Source organism: Miscanthus floridulus, chromosome 13 (genome assembly GCF_019320115.1).
Source record: "Miscanthus floridulus cultivar M001 chromosome 13, ASM1932011v1, whole genome shotgun sequence".
NCBI classification, from domain to species: Eukaryota; Viridiplantae; Streptophyta; class Magnoliopsida; order Poales; family Poaceae; genus Miscanthus; species Miscanthus floridulus.
Window position 1 is genome coordinate 81,908,307 of NC_089592.1, and position 19,732 is coordinate 81,928,038.

The 19,732-nt window shown below is 44.7% G+C and overlaps 1 protein-coding gene across 1 annotated transcript; it reads right to left on the reverse strand.

The window, feature by feature from the left end:
* Positions 1-2,395: 2,395 nt before the first annotated feature.
* On the reverse strand, positions 2,396-18,758 carry LOC136498993 (cytosolic sulfotransferase 5-like). Its single transcript, XM_066494690.1, has 5 exons — positions 18,230-18,758; positions 17,511-17,530; positions 8,457-8,482; positions 7,260-7,269; positions 2,396-2,833 (listed from the first exon to the last, which is right to left on the reverse strand). Exons 1-5 carry the CDS (start codon positions 18,756-18,758, stop codon positions 2,396-2,398), a joined length of 1,023 nt encoding a protein of 340 aa, XP_066350787.1.
* Positions 18,759-19,732: the final 974 nt, after the last annotated feature.

Genomic DNA, 19,732 nt, shown 5'->3' on the forward strand with positions numbered 1-19,732 from the left:
TTCTCCTTCTTTTCCAGAAAAAATATTTTTTTCCTTTACCGAGTGTCCTAGATCTGGGCACTCGACAAAGTTTTTTTTTTCATTTTTTTCTTCTCCTTTTTTCCTAGGAAAAAAGATTTTTTTTCCTTTACCGAGTGTCCTAGATCTGAGCACCCAGTAAAGTTTTTTTTCATTTTTTTTCTTCTCCTTCTTTCCCAGAAAAACGATTTTCTTTCTTTGCTGAGTGTCCTGGATCTGGGCACTCGGCAAAGTTTTTTTTCATTTTTTTCTTCTCCTTCTTTCCCAAAAAAAAGAATTTTACTTCTTTGCCGAGTGTCAAAAAAAAAAACACTCGGCAAACCCTATCTTTGTCGAGTGTTTTTTTGACACTCAGCAAACCTCCTGTTTACCGAGTATCTTTTTTTTGCCATGTGTTTTTAGCGCAGCACTCGACAAAGATCTTGTATGCCGAGTGCCCGAGAGAATACACTCGGCAAACATAAAAACACTTGGCAAATTTAACGTTTCCGATAGTGATACCCATGGTCATGGATTTGAGCCTTTGCCGTTTCGTCTTTCATATCTAAGATGGCTCCTTATAGTATGGGACTATAAAACATATGTATTAGCATGAACCAACTAGTATGGTCAAACTAATGTTCATGGGAAAAAAGGTTTTCGACTAATAGTTGTGTTCCAATCTTCAAATCGTTCTCTACTTCTCTTTAACCACCAGAAACTTGTAACCTTAAAAAGATTTCACTCCTCCATGTCTCAAAGATCTGCAATGCAAGTTGCGTGACCACTGACAACTATATTTTAAAAGAGTAAATGTTTCTTCAAAATGATCTCATGCATTTGAAAATGGTCACCAATAAAAAATTCTAACATCTCTTACAAGGATGCATATATGAACAAATTGAATTCTTCTTGTGGAATTCTGCTATGGCATGGTTGCGAATTTTTTTTTCATAATCTGCATGATTAACTGGAAGTGAGAACATTTATCAGGGAGCTTATGGTTTTGATATTCTTCAGACTCATCCTCATTTTCATTTACCACAATTACATTAGAACCTAATATGAATGCTAATTTCATTTACACAATTATACTAGAACCTAATATGAATGCTAACCAAAGGAAGTTGACTGCTGGCCCTGTTCATCAAAAGAAAAAATGTGTTAGTTGACAGGCTAGTTTATAAAGCTGCCAGGTTTACCTGACTTTATTAGGAAGAAAATAGTATTGTGCCAAATTCTGAACATTAGAGTTCTTGATAACCAAGGTCATCCTAAAGGCGTGGATTATAATCATTTTGTGAGGGTCTGTACGGCATGGGTGTTTGTAGGGACTCTTGCCCCTTTTCCCCTTCTATAATATAATGGTACCAGCTCTCTTGTATGTTCGAAAAAAAAGAGAAAACAATACTTGCACAAATATTTGGTAGAAAGATCCGGGGATAAAGGAAGCATACATTAATACAAAAGTACGTACATGCTGGTGGCAGCCAGTGGCCCAAAGTTGTAATCAGTAGCATGCTAATGTCACCAATCACTTATGGTGTGTTTGGTTTGTGGAGTCACCCTATGCTTCATAAGGTGATGCATCATGAGTTCATCCCATGAATTTGGTGGAATCAACTCATTCCTCATGCATACACTAATTATTAGCTTATGAGGAATGAGGTGGTGATGGATCAACTTATTCCATTCCACAAACCAAATACCAAAAGTGAGGAGTGAGAAGATAATGGACCACCTCATTTCTCAAACCAAACGCACCTTAGTTTCAAACTTGCACTATACTACAATTCTCTGGTGTGTATATGGTATTAGCTTTCATTTTGCAACCTCCTTTAACTTTCAATTTGCCATTACTAAAAAAACTTTCAATTGCAATGCACGGCTCCCTCATGTATCCACCTGCATTTATAATGAGGTCAAAATGAACATAAACAGTTATGAATGGCTGTAATTTGTACCTGTTTGTGAAAGCTCTTTGTGAAATAGTTGCACGGGTAAAAAAAAAACATCTCTTGCCCATCAGTGCTTTAGGCAATATATGGTATTACCATATCAGCTTGCTTTAATTTAAATAGCAATTAAACCTTGAGTGTATTTGTATTATTTGTGGACAGCTGATGCCTCTTTTATGAATGAAGAGGACTGAAACGGGTAGTATCAATCCATTCCATTTGCATTTTTGTCCACATCTACCGGTGCCTAGCACACGAAGGAGCTAGCTAGGCACACACGGCACTCCTGTGAGACCCAATGAGGATGTAGTGACATATGTTGATACATAAAAAACCGACAATTTTAACAATGACAGGTTTTTTAAAACATAGTTTAGGCTCTTTGGAACGCAGGAAATTTTCCTGTCAAAAAGGTGAGGCCGGACCCCTTGAGTTTCTCCTCAACGATGCAATCCAACCTGTGTGCCATCTCCTGCGTCAGGTAGTTCTCCCAGTCTCCTAAGTCCTACCTTGCCACTCCGAAACCACAAGGAATTCTTGACGGGATTAGCGACGGCGGCACCGATCTGACCGGACACTCCATGCGTGTTCGCAGCTAGATCCTTCAGGTTCTGGAAGCTGCACAGCCTCACCACTTCCTCCACGACTCCGCCGCTCTCCTCTTCCTCGGTGAACGGAACGCCTAGGAACTCGGCGAGCGTCCTGACATGCTTGGCAGGCTGCGCCATCATCTCCTCGTACTTGAGGAAGAGAACCCTGCTACTGCTAGGGTTTTTCTTGCTCAGCTTCCAGTACTCCAGGTAGTGCTCCCAGACAGGCCCACAGACCGAGACCCCCTCGCAGAACAGCTCGAAGGCCTTGTCGAAATCCCCGAGGGACTCGGCACGGCAAAAACTGATATACACTCGGCAAAGTCTTTGCCGTTGCCGAGTGTTACACTCGGCAAAGAGTGCTTGGTAAATAGTTTATCGGTAAAGATTTCTTTGCCGAGTGCACTTTATCGGATACTCGGCAAAGTCTTTGTCGAGTGCTAATCTGACACTCGGCAAAGAAAAGTCGCCTTGACGACGAGCGACACCGTGACGGCGGCTTTGCCGAGTGTCAAGATCAAGCACTCAGCAAAGGTCGCCGTTTTGCCGAGCGTCGTTGACTCAGACACCCGGCAAAGGTGGCTACTGTGCCGAGTGCCACCGGCAAGACACTCGGCAAAGGTAGTCTATTTGCTGAGTGTCCTGTCAAGACACTCGACAAACAGGAGACCTTTGCCGAGTGCCTGACTCGTGGCACTCGACAAATTTATGATGTTTGCCAAGTACAATGGCCTTTGCACTCGGCAAAGCATGTTTCTAGGTAGTCACTTTGCCGAGTGTTATGGCAATTGCACTCGGCAAAGTGATTGAAAACAGTATTTTTTATTTATTTTTTACATCCCATCCAAACAAACAGAAGATATATATAACAAACATCACCAACATCACATATATATCATCAACAGCACATATATATCGCCAGCACCACATATATATCACAAACGTCACAAATATATCACAAACATCACATGTCTCACAATATATCACAAATAAGTTCACAAGTAATACAGGTGCTCCATCATCTACAACCACAATTACAAATAGAAGTACCATTAACAACCACAAGAATCTTAACCAGATAGCCAATGAGACTGATTTGGTGAAGGATTCGCTGAAGCATGAGGATCGTTCGATGCCGCCGATTGATTCTGCATAAAGGAGAAGAGATTACATGTGTGAGACAAGATAAATATATAACATACATGAATAAAACTTTCATACTCCACTAAGTTTGACCGTAAGCATGAACATACAAACTAAAATATTTATACTCACAGGAGTAGAATAGTGAGGAGGTGGAGCGAATAGCTAAGGTGGTGGAACTACACCCGTAGCGGCGCCAAGACTTTGCATGTACTAAAGAATCTCCGCCATCCTCCGCTGCTCAGCCTCCACCCTCTACATCTTCGTCTGCATCTGCTCCCGTATCCTCCTCTCTTGTTCCAGCTGGGCCTACAATATATTCACCCCAATGTTACAATAATACAAAGGAAAGGTATAAAAAAACCAATGAACGATGAATAAACCAGGAATAACCTCGAGTGCCTCCACATAGTGGTGTGAAGTGTCCTGCCAAGGTCGTATGGCCGGGCTGGTGCTCGTGCTGCTTGCTCGAATCTAGGAGAGACTGGGAGTAGCGGTCGAGTCGATTGCGCCATCGCCAATCCAGTACCGCCTATGCTTCTTGTATCCTCCCACTCTCATGATGACTTCTCCATCAAGGTCCTCGGTGCTCAGATTGTACTCTAGCCCATGGACCTCCCTTGCCATCGATGTGTACTCACTGAGGCGGTTGTGGACGGTCGCATTGTTGTACGTTTCGGGCCCATCCTCCAGGTTGTAGTCGACGTCGAACGTTGCCTTGCCCTTGTGGGCCATAGCAAATGCCTTGAAGATGGAGCAAGGTTGGCCACCATGTGACGCCGACTGCGAGAAAAACAACAAGATGGAAGTTCACCACCTCCTCCAGAATGTATGCCTCTGCAATGGAAGCCTTGATTTTGCATTTATTTCTACATTTCTTTTGAAGAACCTTTAGACATCTCTCGATTGGATAGCACCAATGGCCCTGCATGGCCCCCCCATTCGTGCCTCATACGGGAGGTACAAAATCAAATGCTGCATCGGATTGAAGAAGCTGGGTGGAAAGATCTTCTCCAACTTATAGAGCAACACATGTGCCATTCTTTCCAAGTCAGCAATCACGGTCCAAGATAACTCCTTGGCACAAAGCTGGCGAAAGAAATAGCTCAACTCTGCTAGCACTAGCCAGACATGCTCAGGGACATAGCCTCGAACCATCGCCGGAAGAAGCCGCTCAATCCATATGTGATAGTCATGACTCTTCATCCCTAAGACTCGCATAGTAGATAAGTTCGCTCCCCTCCTTAGATTAGCTCCATACCCATCAGGGAACATTAACGTCTAGATCCATTCTAGTACTTCCCTCCTTTGGGGCTTGCTCAAGACAAAATCAGCCTTAGGCCTTCTTCATGTCTTGCCGCGACTAGGAGGCTTCATATATTGGTTTGGTCTATCGCATAACATTGCCAGATCCACTCTAGCCTTAACGTTGTCCTTTGACTTATCAGGAATGTCCATGATTATTGCCCAAAGTGCCTCGGCGACATTCTTTTTAGTGTGCATTACATCAATGTTGTGTGGAAGGAGAAAGTCATCAAAATAGGGGAGCCGAGTCAAGCCCGACTTATGAGTCCACATATGTTGCTCACCATATCCCACAAAACCACCTTCTGGATTGACCACGAGACCATCTATCTGTTCACGAACCGCGGCACCAGTCATTATCAGTGGTGCAGGGTCTATCACTATGACACCTTTCGTAAAGTTCTTGATGTCTCGTCTGAATGCATGGTCAAGAGGGAGGAATTGCCGATGTTTGTCGAATGATGAATACTTGCCACCCTTCTACAACCAAATGAACCTCAGACCTTCCTTGCATACTGGGCATGGGAACTTCCCGTGAACACACCAGGTGTAGAATATCCCATACGCTAGGAAGTCATGCAGGAAGTAGTGGTACCAAACATGCATTTTGAAGTTTTTCTTTGTAGCTCGGTCATATGTCCATACCCCTTCCTCCCAAGCATGGACCAATTCATCAATCACATGCTCCATGAACACACCTATATTATTCCCCGGGTGTTCAGGAATTATCAACGATAAGAATACGTTCTGTCGTTGAAAGCATACGCCGGGGGGAGATTGAGGGGGATAACGAACATGGGCCAACATGTGTATGGGGCAACCATCATTCCATAAGGATTGAACCCATCTTTTGCCAGCGCAACACGTACATTAAGAGCCTCTTTAACTTTCTCATGATGAATGCTATCAAAGTGGGTCCATGCTTCACCATCAGATGCATATACCATCCTGTCAGGATTGTATCGTTTGCCATTTTTGTGCCATGTCATCTGTTTGCTCATACGACATCTTAAGTGCACGAAGGAGTTTCTGTGACTCGTACATGCTCTTTGGTAGAAGGTGACCCTCCGGAAGCAGGCTGCCAATAACTGTCAGCATACCATCGAAGGCGTCTCGACTCAGGCTATACTGGGACTTTAACACCATTATGCGTCCAATGGCATCCAGTTGAGAAACCTTTGTCTGGCCATGAAGAGGTTTCTATGCCATGGCAAACATGTCGTAGAACGCCTTTGCGGTTGCCTCTGGCTCCTCCTCCGTACGTCCTTCAGTGAACTGTGCCTCGTGATAGTCATTTAACATGTCTACTACCTCGGCATCAGCATCATAATCCTCAACGCGTGGTCTCACCACCTCCTCTCTCATACGATTGGCTTCACCATGGTAGACCCACCGGGTATAGTCTGCCATAAATCCATTCTTCCAAAGATGTTCTGATGAGGACATGACCTCCATACATATGACCATGCTTGGAGAACCATATGGAGACCAAGTAGATCAGAGAGGGTGTCCAAGTCAAAAAGGAGGTCCGAGGCTAATTTGGTTCGAGTCCCCGAGGTGGAGGCCCAAAGCAACTCAAGTTCGAGTCTGTCTCGGGTTCCAGGACCAGTCTGTCATAAATTGGTCACCCAGGACGCATCCGAACTCCATTTTCGATGATCCACATATGGATGGAAAGCTAATTGGATAAGGAAGCCAACCCAATTGGTTTCACATCAAAAGACCTTTGGAATCAATAGGAATCGTCGAAACAAGTTAGCATCCAGAATCTACTAGGGTGCTCGACATCGTCTTTTGGTCCGTTGGACCGTGTATCGTGTTTGGGCCCATTAGGGGCGCGTCCAGGGGGGTGACGCCCAAGACTCTATAAATAGCAGCCGTCGCTCTCCTTAGGGTTTGGGTTTTGTTTAGTTCTTGATTTCCTCGTGAAACAGACATTGTTTTGCTGCAACTATGTCGCCAAGGCTGCTTGCTGTGAACCAAGGCCCCAGTTCTTGATCTTGTTCGCTTGTGGCGATTAGTCCTTTTGAATAAAGACTTGAACTCCTTTTTATTTTCATAAGCCTCATATTTATTTATAATTTCAGATTGCGTTCATCCCATTCTTGCTTGTGTTCTCGATTCGCTTGCAGGAAAGCCTTCTTGGCGAGGTCAATCGCGTTCGCGTGGTTGATAACCAACGGAGCAGTGGTGTAACGGTTGTGGGGGTCCGAATCAGTCTTGGTTCAAAGCCTACATCGTGAACGTCGAGTCTCCACCAATCGACGCTGTCATACCTTTCGGAAGATCGGGCCTTTCTACATCAAGTGGTATCAGAGCCCTTGTTGCCCGTTAGGTATAACTTTGTTTTCCGCTTTAGATTGCTACTGTTTTTGTTTTACCTATAGTCCACAAAAAGCCAAAAAAATATACACTATCACATATCTCTAGTCCTATAGCCCCGTTGTGCCTTTGCAATTTTTTTTAATTTTAGTTTGCTTTATTGAATTGTCATCCCTCGCCGCGTCTTAGTGTTCGTTGTGTTCTGATCTTGTTCTTGGTCTAGTGTCAAGTCTTGTTTCCTAGTGTGGCTTGCATCAGATTGATCTCCAGTTTTTCTTTGGATCTGAAATAGTCACGGAGTGGGTTGCGTGATTGAGTTTGTTTTGTCTAGCAATTCCTTCTACGGCTTCCTCGGTTAAGTATTTTTCTTCCATAGTGGAAATATCTAAAGTCTAATCTCTTATGTGCGGCACTTTTGTGAGATAAAAAAAACATAAAACAAAGAAAAAGGCAAAGAGGTGCAAAAACCAAAAGAAGGAAAAAAAAGTCGCACCTAAAAAAGAGAGAAAAAAATAAAGAAGGAAAGAAAAAGAAAGTGAAAAAAAGTTCTGAAGTGCTTGCATCCTTTTGAGTCCTTGTGTTGAGTTGTATTGTATTGCTTGCTTGAACTAGGTTCAGGGCCAGTTTGGGCCAGCGACATAGACTAGCTTGGGACTACTTTTCAATCTTGCAATTTCTGAATTAAATTATTGCTATTCCTTGCTACTATATTGTGCCTGTCCAAGCCCCACTTTCTTCTAACCAAATACAGGTTCGCCTTGCAACTGTTACACTCAAGCTACAATGGTATCACAGTCACCGACCGATTACACCACCTGTTGCTTTGGTAAGAACACTTGTAAGACCGTGGTAAGACGCTTGAGAGTTGAGTGCCTTGTTTTTTTTCTTGTCCACAACCTAAGTCGTTGATAGGGATAATACTTTTGTGTTGTCTTTTGCTCTCTTCTAACAATGACAGGTTATTCGTATCCACCGACTTATGATGGTATAGGTGCTGATGTGTACATGGAGTGGGAAATTGCCATCGATAACATATTTGCTACTCGCTTTATGTGTCCAAGGAGGAAGGTAAAAAATGCAGCTAGTGTTTTGTGACATTCTGCTTTATCTTGATGGGAGTCTTTAGATCCTTCTGATAAACCTCAAACTTGGAATGATATGAAACATCTTATGAGAGAAAAATTTGTTAATCCATCTCTTGTAATTAATTCAAATGATGAGGTGCATCAACTAGATCAATCTCTTGTTATTCCTCCTACTATGCCTAACCTTTTGCAGGACAATGTGCAAAAGAGCGAGGATGACGTGACAGAAAAGGAGATGCTCATAGCCTCATGTGAAAATTCAGAACCATCAACTATTACGCCTGCTGAACATGAGAGCAAAGGTAATGGCCACGATGCTAAACTCATGGAAGGTGAGAGTTCTCTTGATGTGCTGATTTTTTTCACCAATCATGCTATGATAGAGCAAATTTTAGTGGAGCCTTCGCTTGATTTACCTTTGTCACAAGATGATTTGCTTGATGTTTTTTGTGATGAAGATGACTTGCATGATGATATTTATGTTATACCTATGCAATCATTGAAGAATGATCATGATATATGTGTGCTGAAATCGAGCACTTGTGCTGAAAATAGACTTGTTATTCATAATGCTAGTGAAGTTGATGAACTGAAATTGTTGTCTTCTTTAAATACTTTGGATTACATTGAATTTGATGTTCCGTTTAATTTTAGTTCTTTAGAGGAGAAACTTTATGCATATGCTGATTTGCCATGGTTCTCTAGACATATATATCATGTTTTTAGTAAATATAACAACCAAGGGCAATATTTGATACAACGAGTTTACATTTGTACTAATCCGAATTCTCCTTTTGTTGTACAAATTAATGATCAACTAGAGGATAGTAAAATCAACACTGTTGTTATGCCATATTCCTCTAATTTTGCTTTTCGAACACAAGTGGAATCCAAAGAAAGGGAGCATATATTTCTTGTTAGTACTAATCGTTTGCAGGATAGTATTGGCAAAGATCGTGTGTATTTCAATTGAGCAGACTACATGTCTGTAGGACAAGACATGCTACAAACCTGGACATGTGGTCATATTCTTTCTCACAACATTGTCCATTCCTATTATTTTGGAAACCTCGTTTGTCCTCATGTTGTGTAGGATCGACTTCAAGCAAAATCGACGCCGAGGACGGCTTTTCATTAAGAAAGGGAGGATGATGAGGACATGACCTCCATACATATGACCATGCTTGGAGAACCATATGGAGACCAAGGAGATCAGCGAGGGTGTCCAAGTCAAAAAGGAGGTCCGAGGCTAATTCGGTTCGAGTCCCCGAGGTGGAGGCCCAAAGCAACTCAAGTTTGAGTCTGTCTCGGGTTCCAGGACCAGTCTGTCATAAATTGGTCACCCAGGATATATCCGGACTCCGTTTTCGATGATCCACATATGGATGGAAAGCTAATTGGATAAGGAAGCCAACCCAATTGGTTTCACGTCAAAAGACCTTCGGAATCAATGGGAATCGTCGAAACAAGTTAGCATCCAGAATCTACCAGGGTGCTCGACACTGTCTTTTGGTCCGTTGGACCATGTATCGTGTTTGGGCCCATTAGGGGCGCGTCCAGGGGGGTGACGCCCAAGACTCTATAAATAGTAGCCGTCGCTCTCCTGAGGGTTTGGGTTTTGTTTAATTCTTGATTTCCTCATAAAACAGACATCGTTTTGCTGCAACTGTGCCGCCAAGGCTGCTTGCTGTGAACCAGGGCCCCAGTTCTTGATCTTTTTCGCTTGTGGCGATTAGTCCTTTCGAATAAAGACTTCAACTCCTTATTTTCGTAAGCCTCATATTTATTTACAATTTTAGATTGCGTTCATCCCGTTCTTGCTTGTGTTCTTGATTCGCTTGTAGGAAAGCCTTCTTGGCGAGGTCAATCGCGTTCGCGTGGTTGATAACCAATGGAGCAGTGGTGTAACGGTTGCGGGGGTCCAAATTAGTATTGGTTCTGTCACAGAATGGACCAATTTATAAGAACACAAGTACAAAAACAATCGCCGAAATGATCAAATTCTCGAACTTGAGCCCATATAAACCCGGTAGTCAACCGAAATCCCGAAGGATTTCAAACCAACTTGCATACAACCAAGATCATAGTAATTCAACATAACATATCGTACGTTACAACATTTCACAGACATTCACAAATAGATTACATCATCACAGAGTCATTGTTATTACAAAACAAGTCTTGTAAACATGCGGAAGCAAATAGTTTAACTCACACACCGAGTTCAAATACACATACTGGTTTGCTGATCACGGCCCGCAAAAGCATTCAGATAAGAGAATGGAGATCATGCCTATGATCTAGTCTTCATCACCCGCCGGGTGGAGACAATACTTATAGAATCCCTGATATAGAAGGTCATCTACAACAAGAGGAAATAAACCCTGAGTACGGGAATGTACTCAGCTAGACTTACCCATCGAAAACCAAACAAATGACACCAAGGATTATGCATAGCTTAATGTAGTGGAGCTGGCTGACACTTTCTTTTTGTAGAAAAGCATAAGTAATATGATCAACTCTTAACCTGACTAGCAGTGACTTTTTAGCCATTAACATGTCATCTATATTAGCACCTGTACTAAGCAATCATTTTATTAGGGTGCAAACATTAATAACCATATCAGGTATTCATTGTGGCAACCTTATCATCGTCATCCATTTAACCATATCGTTAAATTAATTGAATCTACGTTGCCACTGCTCAGTTAAGTTCTCACTATCCGGGAGAGACGACGATTCGAATCGATTCCTATCTAGCTGGAGGGGTATTCCTAAACACAAACCCTGCTTCCCCCGTCAGGGTCGCAACAAGTCACCGTTGGTACAATTCAGAAGTCGCGAGTCCGAACAGTGCCGCAAAATCAGAGAACCACTCTGCCATGAGTGCTCGGTGACTTAACCCGCCCTTGGGCTTACGCCAATAGTTCCCTGCACATCCTTACTTCCATTCAGATTGCGGACCCCTGCTCGCGTCCCCAGCTTGAACCGAGCTACTAGGCTTCGTGGTCGGAATGACTTATCCGGCCAGCTAAGTGTTAGGCTGCGTTCAACATGACATGAGGACGTACAGCATATCGGTCCTTAAACGACTCAGATGGAGTCACTATGTCCAAACCTACACAAGACCCCGCCCGGTCTCAATTCATTATTCACATGGTTCTTTTCCACGATAGCAAATATAGCCAACCGTGATCCACCTCATCCTAAAGCTCGCAGGTGATAGGAAATCACCTGACTTCTACCGCACTAAGCATGGCTAAGCATTTAACCCGTCCTGAACTTAAATAGGATTCCAGTGCGATATCTGGACAAGGAAGGATATATAATGCAGCAATTGGTTCCAACCAATTCCTATACTTAATGCATCATCAACGAATAAAAGATACTCAATGTATTTGTAAAAGCATGGGAGGCTTAATATCCTCTGGGGCTTGCCTTTCAGGAACGAGGAAGGCTGGTGGTCAGGGCACTCGAGCAACTCCTCCGTGGCGGCTGCTTCGTCGGCTTCCTGCACCTCGGGCTCCTCCTCCTGGTTGGCTCCCTCGAACTCTAGCAACGTCACTCCCTCCGGCACACCTATTGCATGAATGCGCAAGATAAATATCATGGATGCACATGAACGAATGTCAGGGATGCTCGGGGAATGCGCATGTTCGTTGTAGTTTGCATATTCCAACTTAAGCCCTATTCAAATCACTTTACTTACCAAGTTTATACAACCTAATGTATAATTGCTCATCTTCAGTTAATGACCTAGGACCTGCACCTAAGCATATTCTCAAGTTAGGCTAACCCCTAAACAATCAACGAGAACATTGCACAAGCATACACTCAAGCATTTGTATTTCAACAAAATGGAGACTATATAGCGGTACAGTAAACTAGCCATAACTGGAGATTTATAAATCCAAATGACATGCAACAAGACAATCTGGAAAGCTTATGAAATTATCTACAATTCATTTTAGACCTGAAAGCATGATTCAAACTTTTATCAGGTCGAATTCATCAATCAACAGAACTCTATCCTCACAAGGCAGAGAAGAAGCAAAAACTGGAACCTAACTTTAAACAGCTGTAGTTTCTAAACTACTAGGCCAAATGCCCTCAAATTTTGACAGGAGCTAGATACATAAATTATCTACAACTCTTGTATTCATCACATTCATAGAAAACCAAAATATCATGGGGAACTTTCTAAAGTCCCCAGATCTGTCCAGAGGGACATAATGCAAACGAATAATTAATAACTTAAGATGTAAACATATAATTGGACAAAACTAAATCTACTCACATGTCACACATATCACAAGGACACCATAAAGTAGGGTGTTCATCACCAAAACATTTCCTCTAATACCTTTCTTAATTTATTTAATTAATTAGAGCAAATAATAAATATATATGAAAACTACACCATTAAATCTACAAAAATTACAGTAGACACTACATGCCCTAAGTAGACTACCATAACAATTTCACACCATTTTAGTAAGTATAACAGCCTACACAAAATGGGTAAGGCAGAAAGGCTTAAAATGGCATAATTAGGAAACCTTAGTGAAAAGTGTCCAGCAACAGATTTCACATTTTTCCTAGCATCCTTAAGGTACCAAGATACTACCTTCCAAGTTTCATGGCCATAGGATTCCTAGATAATTTACAAAAATTCACACAAGTATCCATAAATGATAAAAGGAAAATATATAACTCAAAAACTACACATGCAATGACCCTCAAATTTTAACCAGAGCTTCTACTAAGCAATACTAACTTACCCACAAAATTTCACAATTTTTGGATCACAGAAACTCAAGTTATGATTTAAACAAGTTTGCATGCATTCAAAAACACTTTTCAAGTTCCTCTTTAATTCATCCAAAATTTCTACATAAAGTGCTCAAGACATATTTTTCTTAAATACTAGACCTCATTGTGAGTCTAACAAAATTTGAATCACAGTATTTAGATCTACACATTTGAAGATACAAAAATCTCAAATCAACATTCAAACTGGAATTTTTGAACTAGCTTATGACTCAAACAGCCACTGCCGTGTGGGACCCGGGTGTCAGCCGACCCCACCAGTCAGCGACAGCGAAACAGGGGAGGCACGACGACGGTGCGGCACACGGCGAAACTCGCCGACAGCGGCTCCTCCGGCGAAAGCGATGGCACCGGTGTGCTCGCCTCGACGAACCGCATCTAGCCATGTCCTACACGCAACCTCTACCGAACCCTAGGTACGTCGGCCATGGCGCACGACGCCTCGGCCATGGCGCATGGCAGAGCTCTGGCGAAGTACGGCGCCCAATGCCCTGTTAAGGTGCTCGTAGGCCTCCTGGGATCACGGCGGACCTATCTATGCTACCGCTATAGGCTGAGGTGAAGTGCTCGAGCGTGGCCACGGGAGGTCACCGGTGGCGACCATGGCGCGACGGTGTGCGGCCATGTTCTGGCTAGGCCAGACTGGCTTCACCGGTAACATCATCGCTAGAGCCACTACGCGTGCTAGAGAAGACGGAACGAAGGCTAGGGAAGGAGTGGTGCGGTGATGCTCTGGCCACGACGAATCGTAACACCGGTGAGGTCTGGCCATGGCTACGGCGTCGGAAACAGGCCAAGGTTCCTCACCTAAGGTCGATTTGACGCTACAAGTCGGTGGAGATGATGGAGCTAAGCAATGCAAAGCTTCCAGCTAGCTGGAGCGAGGTAGAAGGCGATGGCGAGCGCTCTATGCATCGGCGGAGCTGCTCGGCGGGACAATGGTGGGCGGTGGCTCCGCTTCGGCGCTTCTGGTGAGCAGAAGAAGTGAAGGGGGAGGCAGAGCGCGTGCGGAGGGCAGCAGGGCGTTCGCCACTTCAAGCCGGCCAGCACGCGGCGTGGTCAGGCCAAGCCAGGCGCGTGGCGGCCACGCGGCGGCCATCCTCTAACCTTGGTCGGCCATGATCGGTCTGAAGCTCGCGTTTCAGAGTTCGTCCATTCCGACTGACAGGCGAAGTTTAACACTGATTTACTCCTAAACCGTGATGATCCAGCTCATGGTGTAAATGACAAAGTTCGAGATCCAAGTGAGTACTACAAGTTTGCCAATTGGAGTACGAGCTAAATCGGCTTGATTTGGGAGCTACAAGGTGAATAAGTTGGGTACATGAAACTAAAATCCAACCCTTATACTTAGAAAATTTCTAAGTGTCAAATACAACCCCAAAACTGACTTGTGGGTCCTTTTTTAACATGTTGTGCACATTTTCATGACTTGACTTCTAAACAAAGTTTGTTCCTTATAAAATTTGCTACAACTTTGTTTTAGGTTGCTCAGACATGCAAACATCCTAAGCCACACTTTTTAAACAGTCAAACAAAAGGGTTCGGGGGTCAAATTTGGTCAAACCATGACTTGGGAACCTAATTAGTCAAAGTGATCAACATGAACAATGTTCCAAAAGACATTCTATATGTAAATTAGTCACTTACAAGAGTTTTTAGCCACACCATACATTGGTCATACAAGAGTCAAGCAAGGTATGTACTGAAACAATGAAAAACACATTAAATGTTACAACTGTTTCATAGTCATGTTTCACTTGTTTCCTAATCTTGTTGCATAGTACTAACTAACTTTGTTTCACTAAGTGAGTGGCACATGTTGCACTTAAGTGTTGCACACTTTACATTTCATAAAGGAAACAACACACAAGAAACATAACGATACGTTGCAATGTTTCAAAGACATGTTTCATGTGATATAAGCTTGTGAATGAATGAATGATGCTCATGTCCATGAAATGCAAGTGCAAATGTGGAAGGCAAACACCTGGGGTGTTACAGGTTCGAAGCCTACATCGTGAACATCGAGTCTCCACCAATCGACGCTGTCATACCTTTTGGAAGATCGGGCCTTTCTACATCATGTTCCCCCATGACCTTTTCGTTTGTCTTTTGTTGTTTGCACATTTGCTACAGGGACAGCAAATTTTACTCGCTCCTTTAGCAGCCACGCCAAATGCCCATTCCAAGAAAGCATCGGTCTTTTTGATCCATTCATTGGTGACCTAACCCTGACTTGCGCGGCCCATGTACATCCACTCATGGTCCTCCATCCTCTAACATATGTAGGGGCGAGTAATATAAACATCAATTCCATCTACACGACATTCCTACTATCTAATAGGTGAGGATAGGTCCTAATCCCACGCGAGGATCCGTAGATGAGGTTAGTTTTCATGCTCTACTCCTATCAGAGACAGAATTTCGGCAGCACCACCCCGCTGTTCTCCAAATACACGTCCTGCCAGAGAGTGTGTATCCGGAGAACAACAGGGAGATGATGTCGAAACTCTGTCTCGGATCGGAGCAGACCATGGAAACTAACCCCACGTATGCATCCACGGGCTGTCCAAAAAACGTGGACAATTCGAAACAGATACGGTTTTATATATGGAAATATCTGCATATTTCCAACCGTATCTCTTTCGAACGGGAGACGCCTAATTGGGTTACATGATCTACGACCATGATATGGAAAGAGGGGTTATACCTAGGGTGGCGGTGGAGTCAGGCTAGCGAGGCCGTGATGGGTCGGTGCAGTGGCGAGGCGACGCGGTGCAGGCAGACCTGCAGTGGCGAGGAAGGCGATCGGGGTCGCCGAGGTACTTCGGCTCCGCTCCAATGGGCTCTTCTTTGCAAAAAAAGAAATATAATACTATCAATACAAAATTTCGGCAGCACCTCCCCTGCACGGTGGGGTTTCCAAAACCTGCAAGAAAACCAACAGCACGATGGCCAACATGCACAAGATTATATCCAACCACATATATATAACAATGTCACAACCACTCCTATGACTACCACCACTGCTACTCTACCACTACTACTACCGCAACTACTAGTAATACTATGACGACGACGACGGCGGTAGGGCATACCTAGTGGGCGTCGTAGGGCGGCGGTGGTGAAGGGGCCAGGGCGCCGATGGACAAGGCGATGGCTAGGGAAGCGTCGGGGATGTGGCAATGGTGGTCGGGGCACCTCCTCCTCCTCCTCCTTCTTTCTCCTTCCTCCTTCCTCCTTCTTCTCTTTCTCCTTCTTCCTCCTCTCTTCCTCTCCTCCTCCTCTCTTTCTCCTCCTCCTCCGATGGCGTGGCGCGGGCGTGGATGCAGGGCGGCGCGGCGGTGCTGGTGCGGTCAGCGTGCGTGTGTGCGGTGTGTGCGGGCCGACTGGGCCGCCGGGGTTAAATCCCCCTTTGCCGAGTGCCCCCGATCTGGCACTCAGCAAAGTATTTTTTTAATTTTTTTTAATTCTCTGCCGAGTGCACCAGGCCTGGCGTTCGGCAAAGAGGGGGTTTTTTAAAAAAATTCTTTGCCGAGTGCCCACGATCTGGCACTCGGCAAAGTATTTTTTTAATTTTCTTAAATTCTTTATCGAGTGCCACCCGGCCTGGCACTCAGCAAAGAGGGGTATTTTTAACTTTTTTTTAAATTCTTTGTCGAGTGCCAGCCATCCTGGCACTCGACAAAGAGGCTCCTTTGCCGAGCGCTAAATGCAAACACTCGACAAACCGTTTTTATTTTTTTTCCTGCCCCCAAACTTTTTCTATAGTGCTCATACAATACCTGGTACTCCATGTTTCAATGTGGCACATTTCTCGGACTTTTTCTATATTTCTTTAATTTATTTCATTTAATTGAATTTTCTTGGATAATTCAAATTATAACAGCTAGTCATTCGAATAATGAAAAAATGAATGGGAAAATGATATTCATGTTATTTAGTATAATGTGAGACCGTATCCAGGAACAGACCACCAATTTCGAACATCTTGTTCACGAAACATAACCACGAACTTGCGGTCAAGTTGTTTTTAAATTCTATAAAAAGCAAACGAAGACCGAAAATCTTGAAACTTGTCAAGATGTCATGATATCATATGTGGAGGTTGTGATAAAAAATTGAGGAGGTTTCGCGTAAGTTCGTCACGTACGATGCTTACCACCTCGTCGGCCTCTTCACGAAATCATGAAACTTCTTCGGAGATTCTTCGGTTTGCAAACATCGTACGTGACAACTTACGCGAAACCTTCTCAAATTTTTATCACAGCCTCCACATATGATATCATGACATCTTGACAAGTTTCATGATTTTCGAACTTCGTTTGCTTTTTATAGAATTTAAAAACAACTCGATCACAAGTTCGTGGTCATGTTTCGTGAACAAGATGTTCGAAATTGGTGGTCTGTTCATGGATACGGCCTCACATTATACTAAATAACATGAATATCATTTTTCCATTCATTTTTTTCATTATTCGAATGACTAGCAGTTATAATTTGAATTATCCAAGAAAATTCAATTAAATGAAATAAATTAAAGAAATATAGAAAAAGTCCGAGAAATGTGTCACATTGGAACATGGAGTACCAGGTACTGTATGAGGACTGCAGAAAAAGTTTAGAGGTCAAAAGTGAAAAAAATATAGTTTGCCGAGTGTCAAATAATGACACTCGGCAAATCACCGCTTTGTCGAGTGTCAAGAGAAGACACTCGGCAAAGGGTTAACGGCGGCTGCCGGTCGTTAACGGCGGTGGCCCTTTGCTGAGTGTTCTGGTTTGTCGAGTGCCCGACACTCGGCAAACCTGGTCTTTGCCGAGTGTTATTGTTTGCCGAGTGCTCGGCACTCGGCAAACCACCTCTTTGTCGAGTGTCAGTTGTTTGCCGAGTGCTTTCTCTCTGGCACTCGGCAAATAGCCTCTTTACCGAGCGCTCGATAAAAAGCACTCGGCAAAGTATGGGACACTCGGCAAAGAAGTCGTCTCCGGTAGTGCTTGGGCTCTCGGCACATGTAGACGTCGCGGGAGCTCGTCATCAACATGCCCGGCGGCAGCAGCGCGGGCGGGAGATGCGTGCACAGGAGCCTCGGGGAAGGGACCGCCTCGAGCTCCGCGACCGGACGGACGGTCCGGTCAGGCAGCTCGAGGAATGGCACGAGGTCGTGAGGGTTGCTGCTAAGCAGCGGGTGGTGGTGGTCATCTCCGGCGCCGGTGATGATGACCGGATGGCGGGAGTGGTTGATGAGCGCGAAGGCGAGAGCCTTGAGCCAGGTGGTGCCGGACTTGGGGAACGTGGCGAGGAGGACGTCGTCGGGGCGCGGCTTGATCTCAGCTTGCATGAGCTCGACGCTCCTAGCGAGTCGCGCCGTGAGCCAGCAGCCGTGCAGACAGAAGAGCGGCGCGGCCCACCACCCTTCCCTCGTAGGAAGGGTGGATAAGAAAACGCTGCTGCTGTCGTCGCCTCCTTTCTCGGAACCGCCGCCGCTTGGTTGGGTCTGGAACAGTTGAGGTGTTGTATCAGCCATGGCGGCGAATGTGCCAGGTGGCCGGTGGATTGGTGGAGGATGATGTGGTCTCTGGGCGTTTGGCAGCTGCTGAGGTTGGGTTCAATACATATATATTGCTCCATCAGGTGTATCACGTGAGGTTGACGCTCCACCAGCTACAGCTACCGACGCCTATAGATGGAGCAGATCTAGCACGCAGGCACCTCTAGGTTCTTACTGTCACCGGCCCTGGCCAGGTGCATGCATGCATCGACGAATGAGGAAGGAACCATGCATGCAAGGGGGAGTAGGGCGAGCTACTCTCGTCTCTTTTCACCGGGCCTGGCCTGATGAGTGAATGAGGGATGAATGATGATGAACAAAATGTGCAGTCAGAGGATTAGAATGGTGTGTGACTGCAATGCAGGTGTAACGATTAGAAAACTGCCCGCTTGCATTGTGAGTTGCTATATTTGAGCGGCATTATACTCCATTTGTTCCAAATTATGGGACGTGCTGGCGCCCGGACGTCTGATGGGATAGGATTCCGTCAGACGGCTGTTTTCAGCGCACGTCTGCACAGCCTGTCCCCCATCCGCTAATTCGCCTTGCCTGCATACGCATCGCGCTGGCGTAGCATCCGTACGACTCGTTCACAATCCGCCCCGTTCGCCTCGATTCGACCCGCCCCATCCAGGCACCCCGCCCCCATCCGTTTGTCCCGTCCCGCAGGCGCACCCCACCCTATCGTGCCCCCGGCCGTAGGCCCCAAACGCGTCGTGCATCACGTCTGCCGGCCATCGGCTCACCGCGCCCCATTCCTCAGCGCCCGTGACATGCCACCATCACTCCCCCGCACCCCTTAACTCTCCGAACAACATGAAACAAGTGCAACATAAACACTTGAATGTAATATACGTCTAAAACAGATAAAACATCTGGAACATACACTTGCAACATATCTATACTATAAAGGAGCAAAGGAATTAGAAAATACCGTATGTGTAAAAAAC

Bases quoted from the DNA above. Each gene is read 5' to 3' on its own strand.
- LOC136498993 (XM_066494690.1), bottom strand. From the start codon at position 18,758: ATGGCTGATACAACACCTCAACTGTTCCAGACCCAACCAAGCGGCGGC. The intron at 17,531-18,229 runs AGCACTACCGGA...ATGAAACTTGTC, and splicing joins CTACATGTGCCGAGAGCCCA to AAGATGTCATGATATCATAT. The intron at 8,483-17,510 runs GTGGAGGCTGTG...TTCTCTCATAAG, and splicing joins AAGATGTCATGATATCATAT to ATGTTTCATATCATTCCAAG.